Genomic DNA, 27,721 nt, shown 5'->3' with positions numbered 1-27,721 from the left:
AATTTTAAAACAAATGTTCTTAGTAGTATTATTCCATATGGTATATAACTACCAATTTTATGGTTTGTCTCTTTCTAGGAGCAGGAGTTTGATGAAGAATAGAAGAATTTCTGGTTGTTTACGTGACATACAAGTCCACCCAACTCAGAATTTGCATTCTTCACGTTCGTCAGGTATTTTTACACCAAATCTATTTGCACAGTGAGAAGAGCATCAAGGCTCTGGCCCTGCCCCGGGCACTGCCTTGTTTTGTGACCTGTCCACATCATTTCATCTCCCAGAAGGTTCACTTTCCTCCATAAAATGAGGGAGATGGACAGGATAGCCCCTTCCACTTCTGAAATTCTGTGCTTTATGGTTTATCTCAAAGCCTTTATTAGAATGGCTAAGTCAAGTTTGGAAGGCTTGTCTATTGTTCAGAAATATATAACAATATTGTTTTCTTATAATTGAAGAAAAGCAAAGTTGTATGGGGAGGAGAAAAAAGATATATACATACGTGTTTAGAAATGAATAAGTTGGCTCTCGAGAGCTACACCTTAACCTGAAAGCAGTGGTTGCCCATGGCGGGTGGAAGAGGGGAACGGGATAGAAAGGAAGGCTTCCTTTTCACGCCATACCCTTTGGTTCCTTTTAAATTTTAATAATATGCATGTATCATCTATTAGAAAATTACTTGAATTGGAAAAAAATGTTTAAAAGAAAAAGTTATGGAAATTATTCCTCTGAATAATTATTTTGTACCAATATTGATGATAATGTTAATTTGCCTTCAGCATGGGGGATACACTATAAATTTGTATGTGTAACTACTCGTAATAATTAAAATTACTCTATAGTAACAGTAGGCTACTATGCAGCAATGAAAAGAATGAACTACTGATTCCTACAGTAACCTGGATGAATCGCCAAAACATTATGTCGAGTGAAAGAAGCCAGACACAGAAGAGTACTTATTGTATGATTCCATTTACATTAAGTTCAAGAAGAGGCAAACCGATCTATCTACGATGACAGAATCCAGGATCGCTCAGAATAGAACAGTGGTCAGCTCTGTTAGGGGTGTTGTCTGGGAAGGCTTAAGAGGGAACCTGTTGGATGGATGGAAACGTTGTGTACTTTGATCTCAGTGGGATTACACTGGAGTATACATATATAAAAAAAATAGCAAACTGTACGCTTGAGGTTGATTTGCACATTTTTGTTGTTGCTGTCAGGTGCTGTCAAGTCGGTTCTGACTCATAGCGACCCTGTGTACAACTGAGTGAAACACCGCCTGGTCCTGTGCCTTTCTTACAACTGTTGCTATGCTTGAGCCCATTGTAGCCAGTGTGTCAATCATCTTGTTGAGGGTCTTCCTTTTTTTCACTGACCCTCTACTTTGCTGCTTTTAAATTATATATGCACACTTTACTGCATATAAATTATATATCAGCAAACAAAAAGTTTTTAAATTACTATGTAGCATAATAATCTATATGAGAAATGTACTACTGGAGTATGAGTAGCAATAAAGGAAATTATATTTCAACTTGACTTTAAATTAAAGAAATTAGGACTTCTTTTTGTTTAATCATAAAATTATCTTTTAGGAAAATAATTAGTATCTATACTACTTATTTAATCTAAAGTAGATCAAAATATGCTGTAGGTTTTTTTTGTTGTTAAGTTAGCCAGCAAAATAGAAGGAGATATATCTGTGGTAACAATATATTTATTCAGCATTATTTGAGAGTAAGATGTTTTACAAAAGTAACTTTTCCAAATAATTGAAGCTATCTCTTCAAGGACTATTTTTAGAAATTGAGGTAGGTAATTTTTTAATGTATTAAGGGGAAGTCAGAGGGAGGAAAAGTCTTTGCTTGTTTGCAGTCTTTGAAAAGGGAAATGGAAACACACATTTAGTATGAGCCTGTCTGGGCAACTGTGAGGCGGTAGATAGAGGTTGAGCCTTTTGAGGCCAGGGGCTGCATCTAGTACTTTCCAGCTTTGGGAAACTGGGCAAGTGTCTTAACTTCTCACTTTAATGGTCATATTTTTAAACTAGATTTTGCAGGCCTTTCTAAATGTTAATATTAGATTTTAGAGTGCATTAATACGGTTCATTATCTTAAACAGACTGTATAGTTAACTATTCTTGATGACTATAATATAGTCATCATCCCAATAATGATACTGATTTATTAATACCTTATAGCAGTATAGCATTGGGGTTTGTAGCTTCTCTGTTTTTTTCTTCCCAAATTAAGTTATCTTTGTTCCAGCCTCTTAATAGTCTCACGCTTTGGCTTTATTCTACCTTCATTTAGTTTGCTGTTTCTAATTGACTATGGACTGGCCCAGAAACCCAATCTTACGTGTTAAATGAGAATGGCTTATACCCATGTATTAACACTCCAGGATAAAGTTATTTCCAGAGGCTCTGAATGAATTCTTTCAAGCTTTTCCATTTACTTAGTTTGGACAGTGCTTAGAAAGTTATGTTTTCTGAAAGTCTGTCTCCCAGAGATATGATTTATTAACTATAGATATTCATTTGACATCTCCCTATTTTGATTGTAGTGTACCTGGAGAAGAAACTGTTATAGAGGTACTGGGACATCTCTTTTAATATAGTTTATTGCCTTCTTTTCCCATTTTATTTTATTTGACTGCTATTGTTTTCACCAATTCACAGTTTATTAGGCGTTAAACCCAAAAACCAAACGCACTGCTGTCGAATTGATTCTGCCTCATAGCAACCCTATAGGACAGAGTAGAACTGCCCCATAGAGTTTCCAAGGAGCGCCTGGTGGATTCGAACTGCCAACCTTTTGGTTAGCAGCTGTAGCACTTAACCACTATGCCACCAGGGTTTCCAAGGGAAGATTAATTCCTACTGATAAGTAAATAAAAGAGATTAAACTGATGGTTATGTGGGATTTTTGGGTTCTCTGTTACTGGTATTGCAGGTGAGGAACTACTATACCTACGGATTGTTGCTGTTGAGAGAGAGGTTCATTGATCCCTGCATGGGATTGTGTTTTTACTTTGGCATATAGAAATAAGGACGTATTGAAATCAGAATGACCTACTTTGAATTTATTGACCAATGATTCTATAATATGCTCGCCATAATGCACTGTTTGAAAGAGGGTATTGCACCTGAAAACTAGGCCTAAGATGACTGTTTTCTGTTGATACAGGCTTAATGGAGAAATCAAGTACCATTTACTCCAATTCAGCAGAATCATTTCTTCCTGGAATTTGCAAAGAATTGATTGGTTCATCATTAAATTTTCTTGGACAGAGTTATGATGAAGAAAAAACCATGGCAGACAGTCTAATTAATAACTTTCTTACAATTTATAATGGCATATTTGCCATTTCCAAAGCCCATGAAGAACAAGACGAAGAAAGTCATGATAACTGTAAGTAGTCCCTCTGCTTTTATTAACGCACGTGATTGTCTTCTGCATATACGCTTTGATTTGAATGACTATTTGTGACATCTGGCATGAAGTTTTTGGACTGTATTAAAATGTTTTAATGGTGTTCATGTATGAGTTCTTTTATTTGGAGATTATTTCTTCCAGTAATTTTCCTTTTTCAGTGTTCTCTTCCGATCGAGCAATCCAGTCACTTACTATCCAGATAGCATGTGCTTTTGAGCAGCTCGTGGTGCTGATCAAACACTGGCTGAATGATGTCCTAGCTTGCAAAAGCACAGCAAGACTGGATGATGAGTTGAGACAAGAAGTTAAGAAACTGGGAGGCTATTTGCAGTTATTTTTGCAGGTAAATTGATTTGCTTATAATCATTTGAAGAATTCATTTGTTCAGTAAGTATTTATTGACTTCCTACTGTCAGCCTCTTCCCTGCATTGTCTATATTAGATATATAGGATTTTCAAAAGTCCTTTCTGCTTTGAAATCCTGAGACTGTGGGTATCTACAATTGATTTATTGAACCAGAAGTTCTAAGTGATACACAAGTATTAACTCATTGAATCCTCATAACAACCCAAGAACTATCACCACTTTACAGTTGGGAAAATGGAGACAAAGAGAGAAAAGTCCAAGGTTATTAAACTAGTAAGTAGTAGAGTTGGAATTTGAACCCAAGCAGTCTTGGGCCCAGAGTCCCTGCTGTCTACCATTATACCATGCTAGCCCTCAATTAAGGTATTGGGAAGAGAGGCAAAGCCTTACTCCGGTTATGGATGGGGTTTCAGCTCATGCTGCCATAGCGGCAAAGAAAGTAATTTTATTTTCCTCATTTGTATCAGATGAAATTAGGTTTGGCTGTGAGTAAGAAGTAGGATAAAAGGTTACTTTCCTCTCATGTAAAATCTGAATGTAGGCATGGTGTCTGTGCTGCACAAATTCCTTGGGACCTAGGCTCCTTCCAGTGCTGCCCTCTGCCGTGACTAATGCCTTCATGTCCACCATGGTGGTAGAGCTCCCACTGAGTCCAACCTAGCAGAATTCAGGGAGGATTCTGGAAATTGCCATATGACACTTCTATTTACATATCATTGGCCAGAACTGCATCACATGGCCATATATGCAAATACTCTGGGGAAATGTAGTTTTTATTCTAGGCACCTGTGTACCAAACTGAAAAATCAAGGGTTCTACTCCTGTGGCAAGAGGGGGGAATTGATAGAATACCTGATAGTCTGCCATTCTCTGTAAGAATTCCTTGAGAGCATTCTATTATTGTAGTAGAGTTTGTTGTACCAAATACTTCCTGAAATAAGTGGGCTATTTACTAACTGGCATTTGGAAATCTTTATTTGGTCGACTGATCTAACTACTCAGTTTAAATCAGATGTTGATTTTTAATGATCTTCTCCCCTGGGAGGTCTTTTTGGGTCTCCCCAAGACTTGGTTAGGCATCTGTCGTACTTGCTTCTACAAATACCCTGGACTTCAAGCGTTATGCCTTTTAATGTAATGTATTATATACAGGTCTGTACTCCTGGACCGTAAGCTCTGGGAAGGTGGGGCTGTGTGTGTTTTTTCACAAGGACTCATCATATGATAGATACTTAGTTGGGCACTTGTTACTGAATTACACATTCACATTGGATGAAGGATCACTTTAGATGTAGGTGATGAGGAAGTAGAATGATTTTGACATGTAAGGGTGGACTGCAAACAGGTGTGGGTGAGGTAGTAGATGAAGGAGATGCTCTTATAGCATAGAGCCATGAAAATGAAAGGAGATAGGCTTGCCCAGAGAGCAAAGCTGGAGAGCCAAAAACTGAGGGTCTGACTTAGACTCCAACTTAGAGAAGGGAGTTAGTTGAAGGATGGTCTGTGGTAGAAACAAGAGTTTGCTAAGAGTATGCTAAGCTGCTAAGCTTGGCTATCACCATCACCAATGGCAGTACCATTACCAGTAACTGTCAAGTCGGTTCTGACTCATGACAGCCCCATGTACCTCAGAGTAGAACTGTGCTTCATAGGGTACTCAGTGGCTGTTTTTTTTTTTTAATAATTTTTATTGTGCTTTAAGTGAAAGTTTACAAATCAAGTCAGTCTCTCATACAAAAACCCATATACACCTTGCTGCACACTCCCAATTGCTCTCCCCCTAATGAGACAGCCCACTCTCTCCCTCCACTCTCTCTTTTCGTGTCCATTTCGCCAGCTTCTAACCCCCTCCACCCTCTCATCTCCCCTCCAAGCAGGAGATGCCAACATAGTGTACAAGTGTCCACCTGATCCAAGAAGCTCACTCTTCACCAGCATCCCTCTCCAACCCATTGCCCAGTCCAATCCATGTCTGAAGAGTTGGCTTTGGGAATGGTTCCTGTCCTGGGCCAACAAAAGGTCTGGGGGCCATGACCACTGGGGTCCTTCTAGTCTCAGTCAGACCATTAAGTCTTTTTATGAGAATTTGGGGTCTGCATTCCAGTGCTCTTCTGCCCCCTCAGGGGTTCTCGGTTGTGTTCCCTGTCAGGGCAGTCATCGGTTGTAGCCGGGCACCATCTAGTTCTTCTGGTCTCAGGATGATGTAGTCTCTGGTTCATGTGGCCCTTTCTGTCTCTTGGGCTCGTAATCACCTTATGTCCTTGGTGTTCTTCATTCTTCTTTGATCCAGGTGGGTTGAGACCAATTGATGCATCTTAGATGGCTGCTTGCTAGCGTTTAAGACCCCAGACGCCACTCTTAAAAGTGGGATGCGGAATGTTTTCTTAATAGATTTTATTATGCCAGTTGACTTAGCTGTCCCCTGAAACCATGGTCCCCAGACCCCTGCCCCTGCTACGCTGGCCTTTGAAGCATTCAGTTTACTCAGGAAACTTCTTTGCTTTTGGTTTAGTCCAATTGTGCTGACCTCCGCTGTATTGTGTGTAGTCTTTCCCTTCACCTAAAGTAGTTCTTATCTACTATCTAATTAGTGAATACCCCCTCCCACCCTCCCTCCCCCCTCTCATAACCACAAAAGAATGTTTTCTTCTCAGTTTAAACTGTTTCTCAAGTTCTTATAATAGCGGTCTTATACAATATTTGTCCTTTTGCAACTGACTAATTTCACTCGGCATAATGCCTTCCAGGTTCCTCCATGTTATAAAATGTTTCAGATTCCTCACTGTTCTATATTGATGCGTAGTATTCCATTGTGCGAATATACCATAATTTATTTATCTATTCATCCATTGATGGGCACCTTGTTTGCTTCCATGTTTTTGCTGTTGTAAACAGTGCTGCGGTAAACATGGGTGTGCATATATCTGTCCGTGTAAAGGCTCTTATTTCTCTAGGGTGTATTCCAAGGAGTGGGATTCCTGGATTGTATGGTAGTTCTATTTCTAGCTTTTGAAGGGAGCGCCAAATTGATTTCCAAAGTGGTTGTACCATTTTACATTCCCACCAGCAGTGTAGAAGTGTTCCAATCTCTCCACAGCCTCTCCAACATTTATTGTTTTGTGTTTCTTGGATTAATGCCAGCCTTGCTGGAGTGAGATGAAATCTCATTGTAATTTTGATCTGCATTTCTCTAATGGCTAATGATGGTGAACATTTCCTCATATATCTGTTAGCTTCCTTAATGTCTTCTTCAGTGAAGTGTCTATTCATATCTTTTGCCCATTTTTTAATTGGGTTATTTGTCTTTTTGCAGTTGAGTTTTTGCTGTATCACATAGATTTTAGAGATCAGGCACTGATCAGAAATGTCATAGCTAAAAACTGTTTCCCAGTGTGTAGGTAGTCTTTTTAGTCTTTTGGTGAAGTCTTTGGATGAACATAAGTGTTTGATTTTTAGGAGCTCCCAGTTATCTAGTTTTTCTTCTACATTCTTTATAATGTTTTGTATACTGTTTATTCAATGGCTGATTTTTCGGAAGTAGATCTCTAGACCTTTCTTCTGGGGCTCCTCTGGGTAGACTCAAACCTCCAACTTTTCGATTAGCAGCCAAGCGCATTAACCATTTGTACCACCCAGATACTTGGGGGCAGTACAGAAACCATGAAAATAAAACTCCTAGATTTGGAGTTTGGAATACCAGTGTTTGAACCCATGCTAAGTTAGTTCTCATGCAAAATAAAAATTGCAATCCCTACCTGGCAGGGTTGCTGTGAGCATCAGATGAGTTAATGTTGGGGAGGGGGGGAACCTATTAGAATAATTGGTGTGTAGTTTCTGTCCCTCTTGCCATCTGTTAAAAACACGTTTCATTTTGGGGTTTCTACCGATAGCCCTATGAGAGATGTTTTATATAGGAATCACGGATGAAGAGCCCAGACTTGGAGGTAAAGTTAGGCTGAACTCAGGAGAGACACGGTTAAGCTGAATTTAGAAATTACACTTTCTACATAAGTATGGTTTGGCAATCTTTACCTTTTAGCAACACAATTAGCATATTCCAGAAAGCAGGCTAAGAGAAGTATTCTGAAGAAACACAGACGTGGTCAATCAGGTAACATGAAGAAGGAAAGCTCAAGAGATTTTCCACAGCCTTCTTGGGTATACGCCAGCGGAAATGTAGCAAGCCTTTTGTTTGAAGAGGTTTTCTTTTCCTCCCTCTTGTCCTTCCTTTCCCTCTTCTTTTCCTTCTCCACTTAAAAAATGAAAATATCTTGACTAACCATCTCTCAAATAGTTATTAGGCTAGGAAAAGTTAAACAGCAAAAAAGCTGCCGTATCATTTTGTTATTTTCTTTTGATGTTCGTTTGTCAATTTTGTGTCTTATCTAGTCAGTTGCATACTTGCCGTATGTCTCCAATTAGTGTGTGAGAGATCTTTTAGGGTAGAGCCTGTCATTCATTCTCTTACCTTCAGTAGCATGTTTTCTGCTTCTGACTGAGACTTTGATGAAGAGTGGTCACTATATGAAAAAATGCAGAATTTATTTTCTTCAGATTGTGTTTCTGTCTTTGCTTTACCACCCCTTGTAATTTCATGTATCTGATATACTGGTTCATTTTTATCTTATAGGGATGTTGTTCGGATATCTCATCAATGGTAAAAGAGGCTCAAAAGAAAGTGATTCAAATTGTACAGCAGGCTGTAAAGTACGTGGGACAATTAGCAGTTCTGAAAGGGAGCAAGCTACGTTTTCTGGAAAACAGTAACAACAAGGCTGTCAGCCTCCAGGTAACTTAGCAATATTACTTTTGAAAGACTTTATCTGAGGGAACAGTAGAGGTTTCTGATAATAGTTAGAATCACTAAACTTGACAGGTTCTTTTTATTTTTCAAAATAGCATATACTTTTAATAGTTAGACAGTAAAATTCAAAATTGTTTCCATCTAAGTTGGTCAAATGTACCAAATGATTTTAGAAAGGAGATTAAAAATGGAGAATAGCAATCTACTATAGAGGGTTTTCTCAGCCAACCAGCACAAGAAGAACTTTGTAATTCTGAAAAGTTAGTATTTGCTGCTGGCTTTAAGTATTCATGTTGTTGAAAACATATTATTATACAAGAATATTTATGTGTAACTGTTACATCCACAGAGTGGCCTGCCTAAGATAGTAAACATTCTTTACAACATGCTGTATTTGAAATAAGGAGCCCTGGTGGCACAGTGGTGGTGAAGTGCTAGGCTGCTAACTGAAAGATCAGCGGTTTGAACCCACCAGCTGCTCTATGGGAGAAAGATGTGGAAGTCTGCTTCTGTAAAGATTACAGCCTTGGAAACCCTATGGGGCGGTTCTGCTCTGTCCTATAGGGTCGCTATGAGTCGGAATCAACTCAATGGCAATGGATTTGGTTTTTCATATGTGGAATATTAAAGTGCAGACTTGTTAATTTTTTTCCGTATAGACTGTTAGTTCTTATTCCAGCTGTAGCTGAATTTAATGAACTTGGAATGTTTGTGGCCCTAAAATAAGCAGAAATTATAACTTAATTATTTGACGGCTTAAAAATATATGTATATAAAACCAGAATTTGCCTGTTAATGCTTAAAAATTTTTTCCTAGGAGGATTTTATGGATGCTCTTTGTGATGGTGTAGGCTTAGGAATGAAGATTCTATTAGATTCTGGACTAGAAAAAACAAAAGAACTTCACCCTGAACTCTTAAGGCTGTGTGCACAAAACGAGGTAAGATGACTAAAAGAATGTTCTGTGTAGTACCAGGTAGCATGTAAGGTTGATTTGTAAACAATAGTTTGATTCCCAAACAGTAGTCTAACTTCATCAGTAAAGAATGTCTGCCTTGAGCATTGTACTACTTTAAAGAATTTTTTATATGGGATCAAACTGACAAAAGCAACTTGAGAGATTAGATAGGAATCTTAGAGGGCAGTGAATTTACATTAATGGGAAGGAAGACTCAGAAAGGAGGGGGAGAACGGTTGCACAACTTGAAGAATATCATCACCGCCACTGAATTGTACGGGTCGGAACTGTTGGATTGGTGCAGGCTCTGCTGTGTATGTTTTAAACAACAACAAAAAATAAAGTTATTTAAGACAAAAAAGAAAAAATGAAACATTGTTTAACTCAATGAATTAGAACTCTATAAACTTACATATTTTGTGTAGAATTATTTTTTACTCTGGAAGATGAGGCTGGTGATATCATGATGTGGTGATGTGGTCCCAAGTTATCCTTAGAGTTAACTGCAGCTTCTGTTAGTAAAAAAAAAAAAGAAATTTTTTTTTTAGTAACCTGTGCTAAATCCTATCAAGGCCTGAGTTCAGTCTGGATGAACTCCCAAGCAGAGTGGAATGTGGTAGTGACACCTAGTGTTTACTTTGGTTGCTGTTTTCTTACCTTTGTTTAGATCTCCACTTTTCCATCTAGGAATGGAAACTAACACTGATCTCAGATCTTCAACTGAATTATGTTGCCAGGGTGTTCATATAAATTATTTCATATCAAAATATTGAACCAATGAAGGTTTCAGTGACTTGCTAAAATTTGCCTCCTTTCCCACTTCCCTGGTTAACATTAAAGCACAAAACCAATGCTGTCTTAGAGGTGGGTCGTGACACTAAAACCTGTGTTTGAAACCTGGCTTTATCACTCTCCTGTCATTTAGCAAGTCAGTGTTCTGACCCTGTTTCTTCACCTGTCACATGTCATAATACCTATGTCATAGGTCCTTGTGAACTATTTATTTATTGAATAATTTCTCTGGACAGTTACTTGATTAGACACTTTACATAAAATAGTGGTGGGCCATGTAACTTTGCAAGGTAGGAATTACTATTATTTCTGTGAGTTTCTGAGAATTGGAGTACCTTGTCCAGTCACACAACTCTAAAGCCCTGGGCTTTACATGAATGGGTTTTGTAAATCACTGCTCATGCATTAATTTTTTTGTTTCTTGAGCATAATAGTAAGTGAAGTGGGTGTCAGGAAGATAAAAAGTCAGATCTTGTAACAGTGAATTTTCAGAGCCTTTTCTGTTCTAGAATTTTGTTGGTAAAGCCATCTCTGCCCATCCCCATTTCTCTTGCTGGAGTTGAGGCAGCTAGGAGCAGAGCTTTAATCTGAACAGCATGGGGGACCTGGCAGGAAGTCTACTCATTTAAGTACTTTATTGATTGATCTAAGAAAGTAGATATGGGGACTCTTAGCTTCCATCCCTCTGAGTAGTTGTTTCCAGGAAGGCATGGAGTAAGCTAAATCTTTTTTTTTTTAGGAAAACCTTCACATTAATATACTTATTATAGTTATCTTAAAAAAACCAAACCCCTTGCCCTCGAATCAATTCCACCTTATAGTGGCAAGGGGTTAGAGTAGAACTGCCCCATAAACTTTCCAAGGAGAGGCTGGTGGATTCGAACTGCCAACCTTTTGGTTAGCAGCCAAGCTCTTAACCACTGTGCTACCAGGGCTTCTCAGTTACCTTAGCTGAGGAGAAACTGTCTAAACCAGTGGCTTCCCCTTCCCTTTCCCCTGACTATTGGGTTATATAGATTCGTCTCTGCCTAGGGAAATTCTACCATGTAACTGGGGAAGACACTGAACATTAAGTCGCTCTCCTACTTTCTGTGTTTCCTTGAGCAGTTTACCTGAGCCTCAGTTGTTCCATTTTAAGAATGGGGATGACCATGCATCGTAAAATCCTTCTGAGGATTATATAAGATTAAGAAACAATGTGTATGAAAGTGCTGAACATAGTGCCTGGCAAACCTTAAGTCACTCCACTTGCTTGTACACGTTCTCTTTTTCTCCATGTGTGTGTCTGCCTCTCTCACTTTGTGTGTGCGTGTGTGTTTTTAACATAAAAAGATGTTTTAAAGGAGTTCATACTTTCACTAAGACAAGACCATTGCATCTAATCATGTCGCAATAGACATGAGGTTGATTTGAGCTCATTTGTAACCCAACGTTAGGGCAGGGGCACACTGGACTATTAGCTCAAACAAACCACTGCTGACATCTCAAACGCGGTTTTGCTCATCAGCAGCATCGCTGATTACTAAAACGCTTTGTCGTCAGTTGCAATGCAGAATCTCTGGTGTTCGTGAATAAGGGCATAGAAGAAGTTAATGAAAAATGGAGATGCGAGCGTGTGTGTGATTGTGCTTCATCAGCTGTGAAGCAGTGTGCTAGTGTTAGCTTTAGTACAGTCTTCAGAAAATGGGTCAGGCTCATCTTGTGTACAGCTTATCTACCTGCATCTTCATGTAGGCCTCCACCTCCTTCCTCTCATTGTCTTTCTACAGTATGTCATAGTTATATTTTGTTGCTCATGGTAGGTTGCTAGCTTACAATATTTTTCTTTGTTTGCTGGTAGAAAAGTTTTTGTTTTTTTATTGTACTTAGATAAAGGTTTACAGAACAAATTAGCTTCTCCTTAAACAATACACATATTGTTTTGTGACATTGGTTTACCAACCACACGGCATGTCTACAGTTTCCCTTCCTGACCTCGGGTTTCCTATTACTAGCTTTCCTGTCCTTTCCTGCCCCTGGGCTGGTGTGCCCCTTTCGTCTTTTATTTTTGTTTGTTTTACGGGCCTGTCTAATCTTTGGCTGAAGGGTGAATCTCAGGAGTGACTTCATTACTGAGCTAAAAGGGTCTCTGGGGCCATACTCTTGGGATTTCTCCAGTCTCTGTCAGGCCGGTAAGTCTAATCTGTTTTTGTGAGTTAGGATTTTGCTGTACATTTTTGTCTAGCTTGGTCTGGGACCCTCTATTGTGATCCCTGTCAGAGCGGTCAATGGTGGTAGCCAGGCACCATCTAGTTGTGCTGGACTCAGTCTGGTGGAGGCTGTGGGAGTTGGGGTCCATTAGTCCTTTGGATTAACCTTTCCCTTGTGTCTTTTGTTTTCTTCATTCTCCCTTGGTCCTGACGGGGTGAGACCAGTGCAGTATCTTAGATGGCCACTCACAAGCTTTTAAGACCCCAGATGCTACTCACCAAAGTAGAATGTAGAACGTTTTCTTTATAAACTATGTCTTACCAATTGAGCTAGATGTTCCCCGAGACCATGGTCCCCATAGCCCTCTGCCCAGTAATTGAGTCCCTCAGGGAGGTTGGGCTTGTCTATGGAGCTTCTATGACCTTGCCTTGTACAAGTTATGCTGGCTTCCCCAGTACTGTGCACTGTCTTACCCTTCACCAAAGTAAGGTCTATTTAGTGTTTTTACATCCTTGCCCCTCCCCCTCTCATAACCATCAAAGATTGTTACTTTTCATGTGTAAACCTTTTTGTGAGTTTTTTATAGTAGTTGTCTCATACAATATTTGTCCTTTGTGATTGACTTATTTCACTCAGCATAATGTCTTCCAGGTTCATCCATGTTGTGAGATGCTTCGCAGATTCATCATTGTTCTTTAGCACTGTGTAATACTGCATTGTGTCTGTGTACCATAGTTTGTTTATTCATTCATCTGTCGATGGGCACCTAGGCTGTTTCCATCTTTTTGCTACTGTGAACAATGCTGCAATGAACATGGGTGTGCATATGTCTATTCATGTGATGGCTTTTATTTCTTTAGGGTATAGTCCTAGGAGTGGGATTGCTGGATCATATGGTATTTATATTTCTGGCTTTCTAAAGAAGTACCATATTGTTTTCCAAAATGGTTGTACCATTTTGCACTCCCATCAGCACTGCGTTAGAGTTCTAATCTCCCCACAGCCTCACCAACATTTGTTATTTTCTGTTTATTGATTCATGCCAGTAATGCTGGGGTATAATGGTATCTCATTGTGGTTTTGATTTGCATTTCTCTAGTGATCGCAAGCGTTTCTTCATGTGTCTGTTCACTGCTTGAATGTCTTCTTTGGTGAAGTGTCTGTTCATATCCTTTCCCCATTTTTTAATTGGATTATTTGTCTTTTTCTTGTAGAGGTGTTGGATTTTCTTGTAGATTTTAGAGATTAGACCTTTGTTGGTTTTGTCATAGCCAAAATTTTTTTCCCAGTCTGTAGGTTCTCTTTTTACTCTTTTGGTGAACTCTTTTGATGAGCATAAGTGTTTAATTTTTAGAAGATCCCAGTTATCTAGCTTATCTTCTGATGTTTGTGTACTGTTGATTATCGTTTATATGCTATTTGTGCCATGTATTAGGGCCTCTAATGTGGACCGTATTTTTTCTTCTATTATCTTTTTAGTTTTGTTGTTATATTTAGGTCTTGATCTATTTTGAGTTAGTTTTTGTGTATGCTGTGAGGATGGCTCCTGTTTCATTTTTTTACAGATGGACATCCAGTTTTGCCAGGACCGTTTGTTAAAAAGACTATTTTTTCCTCACTTGATGGACTTTGGGCCCTTGTTGAAGATCAGGTGACTATAGGTGGATGGATTTACATCTGGGTTCTCAACTCTGTTCCATTGGTCAGTGTATCTGTTGTTGTGCCAGTACCAGGCTGTTTTGACTACTCTAGCTGTATAGTAGGTTTTGAGGTCAGGCAGTGTGAGTCCTCCTACTTTATTCTTCTTCAATAGTGCTTTACTTATCTGGGGACTCTTCTCTTTCCATATAAAGTTAATGATTAATTTTTCCATCTCTTTCAAGAATGCTGTTGATATTTGGATCAGGATTTCATTGTATTTGTAGATTGCTTTGGGGTAGAATTGACATTTTCACAGTGTTGAGCCTACCTATCCATTTATGTAGATCACTTTTGGTTTCTTGCAGTAGGGTTTTGTAATTTTCTTTGTATAGGTCTTTTACATTCCTGGTTAGATTTATTCCTAAGTATTTTATTTTTTTAGAGGCTATTATAAATGGTATTTTCCCAATTGCTTTTCATCATTGTCTTTATTGTTGTTTAGGAATACAACTGATTTTTTTGTGTTTGTCTTATATCCTGCTACTCTGCTGGACCTATTGGTTCCAGTAGTTTTCTCATGGAGTCTTTTGGGTTTTCTATGTATAGTATCATATCAGCTGCAAGTAGGGATAGTTTTGCTTCTTCATTGCCAATTTGGATGCCCATTATTACTTTTTCTTGCCTTATTGCTCTAGCTGGGACTTTCAGCACAGTGTTAAATAGGTAAGAGACATCCTTGTGTTGTTCCTTTTCTCAAGGGGAATGTTTCAGCCTCTCTCCATTAAGGACAGTGTTGGCCATTGGTTTTGTACAGATGCCCTTTATTATGTTGAGGAATTTTCCTTCTATACCTATTCTATTGAGAGTTTTTTTCAGGAATGGGTGTTGGACTTTTTTGAATGCCTTTTCTGTGTCGATTGAGATGATCATGTGATTCTTTTATTTTATTTATGTGGTGGATTACATTGATTGATTTTCCAATGTTGAACCATCCTTGCACACCTGGTATGAATCCCACTTGTTCATGGCGTATAATTTTTTTTTGATATGATGCTGAATTCTATTGGCTAGAATTTTGTTGAGGATTTTTGTATCTGTATTTATGAGAGGTATTGGTCTATAATTTTCTTTTTTTTGTGGTGTCTTTGCCTGGTTTTGGTATCAGGGTTATGCTGGCTTCCTAGAATGAATTCAGCAATATTGCTTCCTTTTCTACATTCTGAAATAGTTTGAGTAGTACTGGCGTAAGCTCTTCTCTGAATGTTTGGTAGAATTCTCCAGTGAGGCCATCTGGGCCAGGGCTTTTTATTGTTGGGAGTTTTTTTTTTTTTAATGACCTTTTCAATCTATTTTCTTGTTATGGGTCTGCTCAGATTTTCAACATCATTTTCTGTCAGTTCGGGTAGCTAGTGTTTTTCTAGAAATTTGTCCGTTTCTTCTAGATTTTCAAATTCGTTGGAGTATAGTTTTTATAATACTCTGTTATGGTCCTTTTTATTCAGTTGGGTCTGTTGTAGTGTCTCCCATTTCATTTCTTATTTGGGTTATTTGAGTCCTCTCCTGAGGGCTTCTTTTGATGTTCTCTTCCTATTTGTTCAAGTTGTATAACTAATATTTTGATTTTGTTCCTTGTTTTTTGGTGTGTGAATCTGTTGCTATAAATTTTTCTCTGAGGGCTGCCTTTGCTGTGTCCCAAATGTTTTGGTATGTGTTTTCATTCTTGTTTGATTCTAGGAATTTTTTTTTATTCCATCTTTGATTTCTTCTATTACCTAGTGTTTTTAAGCAGGGTATTTATTCAGTTTCCATACTATAATTGATTTTTTTTCCTTGCTCTTTCTGTTGTTAATTTCTACTTTGATGGCATTGTGATCACAGAATATACTTTGTATTATCTCAGTGGTTTGAATTTTGTTGAGGGTTGCTTTGTGGTCTAAGATATGTCCTCTTCTGGGGAACGTTCCGTGTGCGTTGGAAAAGAATGTGTACTTTGCAGCTGTTGGGTGGAGTGTTCTATATTCGTCTATGAGTTCAACTTGGGTGTTTGTGTCTTTTAGATCTTCTGTATCTTTGTTGAGTTTTTTTCTAGATGTTCTGTCATTTACTGAGAGTGATGTGTTGAAGTCTACTATTATTGTGGAACTGTCAGTTTCTCTTTTCAGTGCTGTTAGAGTTTGTTTTATGTATTTTGGAGCCCTGTCATTGGGTACATAGATATTTATTATGGTTATGTCTTCATGATGGATTGTCCCTTTAATCATTATATAATGCCCTTCTTTCTCTTTTATGGTGGATTTTTCTTTAAAGTCTGTTTTCTCTGAGATTAGTATTGCTACTCCTGCTCTTTTTTGGTACCTGTTTGCTTGATGTATTTTTTTTCCATCCTTTGATTTTTAATAAATTTTCTTTCTAAGTTGTGTCTTGTATAGACAGCATATTGATGGATCCTGTTTTTTTTTAATCCATTCTGTCACTCTATGTCTCTTTACGGGTGCATTTAGGTCATTTACGTTCAGTGTAATTATTGATAGGTGTGAGTTTATTGCTGTCATTTTTTAGTGCTTTTTTTTTTTTTGTGGTGCCGACATTTTCTTTGTTCTTCTTGCTCTCCTGTGCTGAATTCCTTTTGTTTGTAGATTTTTTTCACTTCTTTAGCTTTTGTAGATTTTGTGTTTACTGAGGCTTTATGTTTTTCTTCTTTATTTTGATGAGTAGTTTTGTTAACTTTTTTGTGGTTACCTTGAAATTTATGCTTATTTTCCTAAGTTTGAACCAGTCTTTTATTATTTGGTATCGCCTTGCCTTCCTCTGCATTTGAAAGTTTTATATCTATACTGTTTATTCCCTCTTTTATTGCTCTGACATTGTTGTCATTTACAGATTAACGTCTCTGGTTTCCTGTTGTAAATCTTTTAGTTTTGATTAATTCTTGAGAGTTCATTACCTAGTTTGGCATTTGGCTGATGCAGTCTTGTGTCCTAGATTCAGGCTGTCATCTGAGGTTGTTTGTTCTCTAACTGAAGGACTCCCTTAAATAATTCTTGTAAATTTGGTTTAGTTTTTACATATTCTCTTAATTTCTGTTTATTTGGAAATGTCCTAATTTCGCCATCATATTTGAGTGAGAGTTTTGCAGGATATATTATTGTTGGTTGGCAATTTTTTTCTTTCAAGGTTTTATATATGTCATCCCATTTTCTTCTTGCCTGCATGGTTTCTGCTGAGTAATCAGAGCTTAGTCTTGTTTCCACTCTGTATGTGACTTTTTGGGTTTTTTTTGAGCTGCTCTTAGTATTCTCTCTTTGTCTTTGGTTTTAGTGTGTGTGATTATGATATGCCTTGATGATTTTCTTTTGGGATCTGTCCTATACGAGGTTCATTGAACTTCTTGGATGGTCAACTTTTCATCTTTCATGATATTAGGGAGGCTTTCTGTCAGCAATTCTTCAGTGATCCTCTCTGGAGCTCCAATCACTTGCACGTTTTTGCTTTTGATTGTATCCCACATCATTCTCAGGGTTTCTTCATTTTTCTTTGTCCTTTTCTCTGATTTTTCCTCAAACAAAGTGGTATCCACCTATTTGTCTTCAGTTTCACTGATTTTGTCTTCCATTGTTTCAGACATTCTCCTCAGACCTTCTATGATGCTGTCCCTTTCTGAAATCTTGTTATTTATCTTTTGGTGTTCTATCTAATTGTTGTTTTTGTATAATTTCTAGTTGTCAATTCATTTTGTTATTTTGTTACTGTATTATTTTCCTGAATTCTCCCATTGTTTTGTCTGTCTTTTCCTTGATTTTCTCCCTTTTTTTCCCTTTAGTCTGCTATTTCCTTCAACTCTTGCGTAGCTCTGAATGTTAGAGATTTGAATTTCCTATCAGGTAGTTCCAGTGCCTTTTCTTCTACTGGAACGTCATCTGGTATTTTATTTTGGATGCCTACAGGAACCATCCTGTCCTGTTTTTTATGTTTGGATGTTGTCTACCATCTTTGGGGCATTCAGTAGTTATTTTCTTTATTTATTGATTACAGATTCTGTTTGTTTCATCTTGCGTTTTTGTTTTATTTGGTTATGTCTCAGTAGGCAGGCTGGACATTCTTTGTTGTTTGCTCGTCTGTGGGCACAATGCTTCTCACCACCTTGTCCAATGGGGAGGGCCAGTTGCTCAGCTGTGGTGTAGCAGGGTAGGGCCCGTGGAAGGGAAGGGCTGGGATGGGTGGTTTGTTGCACATACTGGGGTCGATAGGGTGGGGCCAGGGCCAGTACAGGACAGGTTCCAGTGGACTGTGCCTGTGCTACTTGGGGGTGCAATGCTCAGTGTATGGTACAAATAGGCAGGAGGGAGGGAGGAGGTTGTAATGTGTGGGGCAAAGTGGGTGTGGGAAAGAAGAAAAAGAGGAGAGAGGAACAGGAGCCATAAAAAAAAAATGCTGAGGGAACCTGCCTTGGAGTGGTGTAGACCCAGGGAAGCTGTGTGCCAGTGGCTTTCTAGCCAGGTGATGAGACACAGCCCATGAAGGAGGGACAGATATGGCACATGCAACTAGGTTGGCAGGAGAAAGGAAAGGAAGGAAGAGAGAGAGATATAAGAAACTAGATTAAAAAGAGAAAGAAAGGTACATATGGCTAGGTGGTCAGGAGAAAGGAATGGAAGGAATGTAGACAGAGACAGGAAACTGAGAAAAAAAGATGCCAGGTAGTTGGGAGGAAGGAAGGTAGAGAGAGATAAAAAAACTGAGAAAAAAGAAGAAAGAAAGTAAAGAAAGAAAAATGCCCTAAGAGAGCCCACCGGAAGTGGGTCCCTAGCCGAGTGGCACTGCAAAACCTGTCAAGAAGGGGTGGAGATGGCACACGGTGCCAGGTGTTCAGAAGAAGGGTAAGGAAGGAAGGTAGAGAGAAAAAATCGTAAAAAGAAAAGAAGAGAGAAAGGAAAAAAATAAATGCCCAGAAGGAGCCCAAACTCGTGTGGTGGCATGGACCAGGGAAGTGGCTTCCCAGCCACATGGCACTGCACTGCCTATCTAGAAGGAGCAGAGATGGCACAGGTCGCCAGGTATTCAGGAGAAGAGAAGGAAAGTATGGTAGAGAGAGATAAGAAATCAAGCAAAAGACAAAAATTTAAAAAATCCCCGAGGGAGCCCACTGGCTTGACAGCATGGACCAGGGAAGTAGCTCCCCAGCAGTGTGGCACTGTACAGCCCATCTAGAAGAAGCAGAGATGGCACACGGTGCCAGGTGTTCAGGAGAAAAGAAGGGAAGGGTGGTAGAGTGAGACAAGGAATTGAGAAAAGAATCCCCAAAGGAGCCCACTGGCTTGGTGGTATGGACCAGGGAAATGGCTCCCTAGCTGTGTGCTACTGCACAGCCCATCTAGAAGGGGTGGAGATGACACACAGCACAAGGTATTCAGGAAACAAGAAGGAAAGTAGAGAGAAACGAGAAACCAAGAAATGAAAAACAAAAAGGAAAAAAGAAAAAAAAATGCCTCCAGGGAGCCCCCTGACGTGACGTCGCAGATGGGGAAAGTGATTCCATAGCCAAGTGGTATTTCAGAGCCTGTCAAGAAGGAGTGGAGATGGCACACAGAGCCAGGTTTTCTTGAAAAGGAAGGGAAGGAGGTGAGAGCGAAGAAACCGAAAGAAGCTGGAAAAAAAAAAAAAACAACAGCAACAAAAAAATGGCACTGAAGGAGCTGGCTGGTGTGGGCAGGGTAAATCCAAGCAGAATGGAGCCAGTGCCTCCCCAGGTGGGTGACCTCAGCCTGCTGGGTAGCGGCAGAGGCCAGGCAGGGGGAAGAAGGGTGGGGGGTGGGAAAGCATGTATCGCTGGCTACCGGGTGCTTTGTCATCTCCTCCTGGGAGCTCCATGAACCTGCCTTCATGTACTCCTTATTTGCTGATCTAGGTGGCTGAGGAGTCCAAGATGGTGAATCCATGCTCGCTTTCTGTCCTCTGTCTGTTTCTCATTCCATTTGGTACTTGGTTGAGTTCTTTATCTCTTCATTTGACACTTAGGATTCCAGGATTGACATTCATCTCTGTTTTACTTAGTTTTTTGGGTCTTTGCTGTGGAGGGTCAGTGTGGTGCTTCTGTCTATAGCTCCATGTTGGCTCTGCCCTCTAGGTTACGGTATTTTTATAAGTTAAAACTCATAAGAGTCTAAAGAAAGAAAACAACAATATCCAAAGAATAGAAAATAAGCTCAAACATAAGGAATTGGGTTTACAATTTTAAAGCTGGAGTTAGGGGAAAAAATAATTTGGGTATTCATTTTTTTACCACCTAGAGGAAATTTGCATTAGGCCTAGGGAAGAGCTCTGTGGGTAAGGTCAGCTAAATACTTAAACAGAATTCCCTGGCAGAAATTAAGCAAGAAAGCACTTTAGGGGACAGCTTTGAGTGCTACAAAAGTAAAGTCAGGAGTTAGACAGTGGCTCTCACCCTGATTTTGAGTCTGAAGAGCTAGGACCTGGTACCGGGTACCAAACTGCCCAGAATATATTCCCCTATTTGTAAATTGAGGACAATAACATATGCAGTTATTGAGAATCAGATAATAAAATGTATGTAAATTTCCTGGAGAATAATATTTGTTTGATAAATTAGTTACCCTACCCCCTTCCAAGGAAAGTTTTGGAAATTTCATTCCTATAAATATTTCATTCCTATACATATTTAGGAGCCCTGGCAACACAGTGGTTAAAAGTTCGGCTGCTAACCAAAAAAGTAGGCAGCTTGAATCCACCAGCCACTCCTTGGAAACCCTATGGGGCGGTTCTGCTTTGTGCTATAGGGTCTCTATGAGTTGGAATTGACTCAACGGCAACAGGTTTATTTTTTTTGCTTGTTTTGTTTTGTTTTTTATACATATTTAGGAGCCCTGGTGGCACAGTGGTAAAGAGTTTGGCTGCTAACTAAAAAGGTTGGCAGTTTGAATCCACCAGCCACTCCTTGGAAACCCTATGGTGCAATTCTACCCTGTCCTGTAGGGTCACTGGGAGTCAGAATTGACTCAGCGGCAACAGGTTTGGTTTTTTGTTTTATACATGTTTAAGTATAGTCAAATCCTTTTATAATAGCAAACACTGGAGAGTATATTTAATGTGGACATCAACGTGTAATTTATTTTGAAAGAAATTCCACTTACATGATTTTAGGACTCTTTAAGCTGTTTAATTACAGTTCCAGAGCTATAACTCTAGTCTTCTCACTTCTACACTAGAATTCTTTTTCCAATCTGAGCCCATATAGTTCTAGGATTTTTATACATATAAATAATTGTTTATATAATAAAATATTTTAATGTTCCCTATAGGTTACCATACAGATGAAAGCTAATGCCATGGGACTGATTAAATCTCTTGAAAATGTCTTTACTGAATGGAAAACAGTAAGAGAAGCTTTAAATGGTTTTTAAGTTTAATTTTGTTTAGTGTATTTTATTTCAGTTTTTATCCTTAGCCAGAGACTCCCTTTTGCATGTTTAATTTAAATGTGTACAATAGGTCTTTGGCTATTTCCTCTTGGGTGTTATAATTTGTCTTAAAGTGAATGGATAAGGGATTGTATAGAAACTGATGAATGTACTTCCTCTGCTTCTTAACTGCTACTGGTTTGGTAACTGTCAGCTTGTGCTTGGATAGTCATTATAGGCTGAAAAATAAATTGTGTTTAATAATCAGTGTGCTCAAAGATCTTAAAATGCGGGTGAATTAGACAAATTATTTTATTCCCATGTCACAGGAAATAGAAAAATGTAGACCAAGTATATAATCAGTATATTAAATAGGAGTGTAATTTCTATGGCTTAAAATTTTTTATTTATATAAGAGATATTATGACAATGAACCCTTAAAAATTAAATAAATTTATTTTTTATGATGTTGGATAGTAAATGATACTGTTGGTTTATTTTCATGTCATAGGATGATAGGACTTTGATTTAAAATTAATTGAAAATTTCATATTTTTTTTGAAAAACAGTAATTGTTAATGTATTTTGGTCTCGCTTATAGAAATAAAGTTAAGCACTGATAAGGAAATTTAAACTCACTCTCTTTTTTAAAGATAAGATTCTGACCATATTAAATCATATTGACTAAGCCTTATTGCCTTGTAGCCTCCTATGCAATCTAAATAATATTAACTTTATTTACACAGAAAAGTTTCAGAACTCAAGTACGAGAAGAAAACTGTGGGTACCAAGATCTGAAGAAGATGGTTAATCTTGCCCCAGAGTTCTTGAAGTTAAAACATTGCTTAGACCAAACTGTTCAAATTATTATTTCTACATTGAGAGGTATATACTCCAAATGGTATTGTAGTTAATCAGAATTTTATATTTTAAGGAAACTGGGCATTATTCTTTTTCATTTCTAGTCTAAGTCATTAACTAAAGCCTAACTAATGTGTCTTCATTCATGTTTAATCCTGATATAGGATTTTGGACAATTGAATTCCATATATACTTTATATGGATTTTATTTATATGTATATAAATAGCTCTGCCTAGATATTTAGATCCTGAACAACCAGATACTTATCTAGCAGATAAGCACTTTAACTGAATAGTCTTAAATAGTTTGGAATTGTCTTGATAGGGTCACTTTGACTTAAAAGATATCTAGAGTCATGTAACCATAATAAATACCTGTTACAAACTGAAAGGGTTAATTAACTTTTTTTCTTCCTCTTGTATAGGATGCCACAGTGATGTAAGTCTTCTCAAGAGCTGTGTTGAAAGTATTTGCAACTTCGCCAGTAATTTTCATGATTACTTCAGTCACCCCTCTAATTCTGTCAACAGCTATGAGAATAGAGCACCTCCAGTTGGCCACAGGGAGCTAGAATCTCTAGCTAAGTCACTCCTCTTATGTTTTGAATCAGAAGAAAGACCTGATTTATTGAAACCCCGGGAAACTTGTAATCAAAGTGCCAGAGAACAACAATCTAAATCAAGTAGGACTGAATCTGGTAGGAAAAAAGGTGTACCAAAGCGGGTCTATGAACTCCATGGCTTGTCTTCAGGAGTGACCTCGGAGGAAAACACATCCAGTAGGATTCAGTGGGTGTGAATACCGACCAATAGGCGCTTAGTGGCTATCCATGAAAGAGAAAGAATACTTGAGAGCCACTTTTCTTTATGCAGGAGAATATAAAAAGCAAGAATTCAGCTTAAATATTTCAAAGAAGTTCATATATGCTGGTGGCCTTACACTGGGTATGGACACTATTAGCATTATGGAACCCTGATTTGAAAATGCCTGAATGTACACTCAAGTTTCTCAGCAGGCAGTTTTAAACAGGATGTTAACCACATTGGAACGTTGTGGCAACAAAATGAAATTAGGAATTCAGAAACCAAGTGAACGGCCATTTCTCTAGTTTTTCATTGCCTTGAATTTTAAATGTTCATCCTTAGCATTGATATGTTATCTCTGGTTGGTTCATTGGTCTGTAAGTAGTTATTTTTTCCTGAGTGGAAACCTCATCAATCAGTTCAATTTATTCCTATGCCTTCTCTCCTCTACAAATAGCCAGAATGAGATTTATGGTAGAATTGCCAATACACGTTTAACTAAGGCAGCTTTTCCTGCTTTGTCAAATCTAAAACTTTTCTTAAAGGATCATCTGGTTGCCATTTTGAATAGTGTATTTAAGGGTGTAGTTTCCTGTTCCTTTCCAAATTATAAGCTGCTACCAGCACTGTTTTTTTTTTTTTTTTTTACCAAAATATGATTGCTGACATAGTAGTTTACTGTGTTATCTACATACCATAATGAGGGTCATATGAATATAATTTAAAACCAATTAAATATTGCCCAAATCACGCTCAACTGTTGGGTGGGCTCAGGAGATCGGAAGCTAGGCTTTGATAATGCTTTTTTTGTTAAGACTTTGGAAGATGATTTGATAAAGTTTCAAGATCCTTATTGTGTTTCATGGTTAGGAAAAACAAAACACTTTTATCTACAATCAAATAATAAAGATCATATGATTCTATTTGGTGGGATCTTACATTAAGGCCATAGCTTGACATTTTTGACCTGTTCAAGAATGTGTATAATTTGAGAAGATGCATTTCATGACCCTGCTTTGGTGATGCAGCAGTTCCTATACTGAGCAGCTCTTGGACAATAGTTCTTTTAAATAACTTGGTCTCTTCCTTGGCCTTTTCATTTGCAGATACCACCTGCATTATTTGGCTTGCTTAGTGGAAACTGGCTATTAGTACTATGACTAAGTTTGATGATTTCTTTGTTAGGGAGAGATTGTAAATACATACTGGTCATCATAGGCAGAACAATGTTGAGGAACCAGGTGTCCTGTTTTCAGGTGCTTGAAAATGGTGCAATTCAGTAAGTTTGCTCCCCTCCCCCCCGCCTTTTATTTTGGGCATTTGAGCTTGTATTCCTTCTGAAGTTCTATATGTATTTTCAATAATCAGTGCTCTGCCAAGTGGCACTTTTCGCTATCAGGTTTTATGAAATGTAGATGTACACAATAAGGATTTTTCCTGAAGGTTGCACTTCTTTCAAGAACTTCTTAAAGTATCAGTATAATAATTTTCATTTTAACGTTCAGTATTTAACCATTACTTTATCCTTTCTAAACTCATGACTTCATTGGTCAGAAAATTTTTAGTGTCTGTAAAATTTTGTGTATATATATTTATACTCTTAAGTAAATTGTTATACTGTATTTGAATGAATGGTGAAAAACATATTTGCTATTAGAATCATGCATACTAATAATGTAAAGAAAATGTCTTTAATAAATGTGGTAGTTTCAGAATTGTCTCTTGGTCTAAAGTTTTTTATTTTTATTTATCTTTTGTTCATTTACTTTATTCCTGACTCGAAATTGCTTTAAAAGCTCTGGCTTGATAATAGCTATCCTAGTGTTGCAAATCAAATAAAAAATTAGGAAACAGTTAGCAAATATTACCCTGGTGGTGCAGTGGTTAAGCACTCGACTGCTAACCAAAAGGTCAGTGGTTTGGGCCCACCAGCAGCTCCACAGTGGAAAGATGTTGCAGTCTGCTTCTGTAAAGCTTTGGAAACTCTATGGGGCAGTTCTACTCTGCCCTACAGGGATAGATTACATTGCCTCAAACCAAAATTTTTGAAAGCTCCCACTTGTTGGACCCCAGTTGTTTATAATATTATACTTTCTTGATGCAAAAGACCTCTGTTAAAAATAAAACTCAAAGAAATTGAAACATAGGGTTTATCCTGAGCAGTTATCCTATATGCATATAGGGAGACCATTCTGGTTCCAGAAAAAAGCAAATTGCTCAAAGTCAGCTAGTTACAATGAGGCTTAGAGAAGAGGAGGGAGAAGAAGGTCAACCTTTGGCTAACCTTAATGTGAATGACTGAGCCCTTCCTTCCCTCCTTTACTGAGATCAACAAATCTGAGGTTACTTCTGATCTGGCTGCTAATAATTTTGGCCCTCCACCCACCTGCAGCCATTTGACTTTTTGAGATTTAAATTAGGAAAGCCTAAAGATAAGGATGCCTTTTATCACCACTCCTATTTAGCACTGTGTTGACAGTCCTAGCTAGAGCAATAAGGCTAGAAAAAGAAAAAAAGGGCATCCAAATTGGTAAGGAAGAAGTAAAATTATCCCTATTTGCGAATGATATGACACTATACAGAGAACCCAAAAAACTCCACGAGAAAACCACTGAAACTAATAAATTAGTTCAGCAGAGAAGCAGGATAACAAAATAATCTTACAAAAATCAGTTGGATTCCTATACACCAATAAAAAAAAAAATAAAGAGAACTACAAAAAGGAAATCAGGAGAGCAATGCAATTTATAATAGCCCCTAAAAAATAAAATACATAAGAATAAATCAAACCAGGGACGTGAAAGACCTACAAAAAGAAAACTACAAAACACTACTGCAAGAAAGCAAAAGAGACCTACATAAAATGTAGCTCATGGATAGGTAGACTCAACATTGTGAAAATGTCAATTCTACCCAATGCAATCTACAAATATAATGCAATCCTAATCCAAATACCAACAGCATTCTTTAATGAGATGGAAAAACTAATCATTAACTTTATATGGAAAGGAAAGAGGCCCTGGATAAGTAAAGCACTATTGAAGAAGAAGAATAAAGTAGGAGGCCTTGCACCTACAACACCTCAGAACCTACTGTACAGCTATGATAGTCAAAACAGCCTGGTACTGGCACAATGACAGACACATTGATGAATGGAACAGAATCGAGAACCCACATGTAAATCCATCCACCTATGGTCAGCTGATCTTTGACAAAGTCCCAAAATTCATTAAATGGGGAAAAAAACCGTCCTTTTAACAAACGGTGCTGGCAAAACTGGATGTCTATCTGTAAAAAAGTGAAACAGCCCATACTTCACACAATACACAAAAACTAACTCAAAATGGATCAAAGACCTGAATACAAAACCAAAAGCTAAAAAGATAATAGAAGAAAAAATAGGGTCAATGCTAGAGGCCCTAAAACACAGCATAAATAGCATATAAACTTGTAACTAACAATACACAAACACCAGAAAATAATCTAGATAATAGGAACCTTCTAAAACTTAAACACTTAAGCTCATCGAAAGCCTTCACCAAAAGAGTAAAAAGAGAATTTACAGACTGGGAAAAAATTTTTGGCTATGGCATTTCTGACAAAGGTCTAATGTCTAAAATCTATAGGAAAATCCAACACCTCTATAAAAAAAGACAACTCAATTAAAAATGGGCAAAGGGTATGAACAGACACTTCATCAAAGAAGACATTCAAGTGGCTGACACATGAGGAAATGTGCATGATCACTAGCCATTAGAGAAATGCAAATCAAAACTACAATGAGGTACTATCTATCTCACCCCTACATTACTGGCATGAATCAAAAAAAAAAAAAAAAAACCCAGAAAATAAATGCTGGAGAGGCTGTGGGGAGATTAGAACTCTTGTGCACTGCTGGTGGGAATGCAAAATGGTACAACCATTTTGGTAAACAATATGGCACTTCCTTAAAAAGCTAGAAATAGAAATGCCATACGGTGCACCAATCCCACTCCTAGGAAAATATCCTAGAGAAATAAGAGTCATCACATGAATAGACATATGCACACCCATATTCATTGCAGCATTATTCGCAATAGCAAAAAGATGGAAACAACCTAGGTGCCCATCAACAGATGAATGGATAAACAAACTATGGTACATACACACAATGAAATACTACACAACAATAAAGAACAAGGATGAATCTGTGAAACATCACACAACATGGATGAATCTGGAGGGCATTATGCTGAGTGAAGTAAGTCAATCACAAAAGGGCAAATATTATATGAGACCACTGTTATAAAAACTCATGAAAAGGTTTATGCACAAAAAGAAACAATCTTTGATGGCTACAAGAAAGGAGAGGGGTGGGAGAGAAAACACTAAATAGACAAATAAGTGGTAACTTTGAAGAAGGATAAGACAGTGTACAATACGGGGGAAGCCAGCACAGCTTGTACAAGTCAAGGT

General features: G+C 38.0%; 1 protein-coding gene across 4 annotated transcripts in view; it reads left to right on the top strand.

The window, feature by feature from the left end:
- KIF14 (kinesin family member 14) overlaps positions 1-23,905 on the top strand; it is a 72,953-nt gene extending 49,048 nt beyond the window's left edge. For all 4 annotated transcript variants that reach the window (XM_049858406.1, XM_049858403.1, XM_049858404.1 and 1 more), the window contains 8 exons: positions 79-173; positions 3,186-3,410; positions 3,593-3,777; positions 8,432-8,590; positions 9,423-9,545; positions 21,503-21,577; positions 22,348-22,486; positions 22,888-23,905. In XM_049858406.1, coding sequence (XP_049714363.1) covers positions 79-173; positions 3,186-3,410; positions 3,593-3,777; positions 8,432-8,590; positions 9,423-9,545; positions 21,503-21,577; positions 22,348-22,486; positions 22,888-23,261 — 1,375 coding nt within the window. In that variant the 3' untranslated portion in view covers positions 23,262-23,905. The remainder of the gene's footprint in view (positions 1-78; positions 174-3,185; positions 3,411-3,592; positions 3,778-8,431; positions 8,591-9,422; positions 9,546-21,502; positions 21,578-22,347; positions 22,487-22,887) is intronic.
- The last annotated feature ends 3,816 nt before the right edge of the window (positions 23,906-27,721 follow it).

This window comes from Elephas maximus, chromosome 18, assembly GCF_024166365.1.
Source record: "Elephas maximus indicus isolate mEleMax1 chromosome 18, mEleMax1 primary haplotype, whole genome shotgun sequence".
Classification (NCBI taxonomy): Eukaryota; Metazoa; Chordata; class Mammalia; order Proboscidea; family Elephantidae; genus Elephas; species Elephas maximus.
The sequence above is the reverse complement of the archived record's forward strand: the minus strand, read 5'-3'. Positions and strand labels throughout refer to the sequence as shown.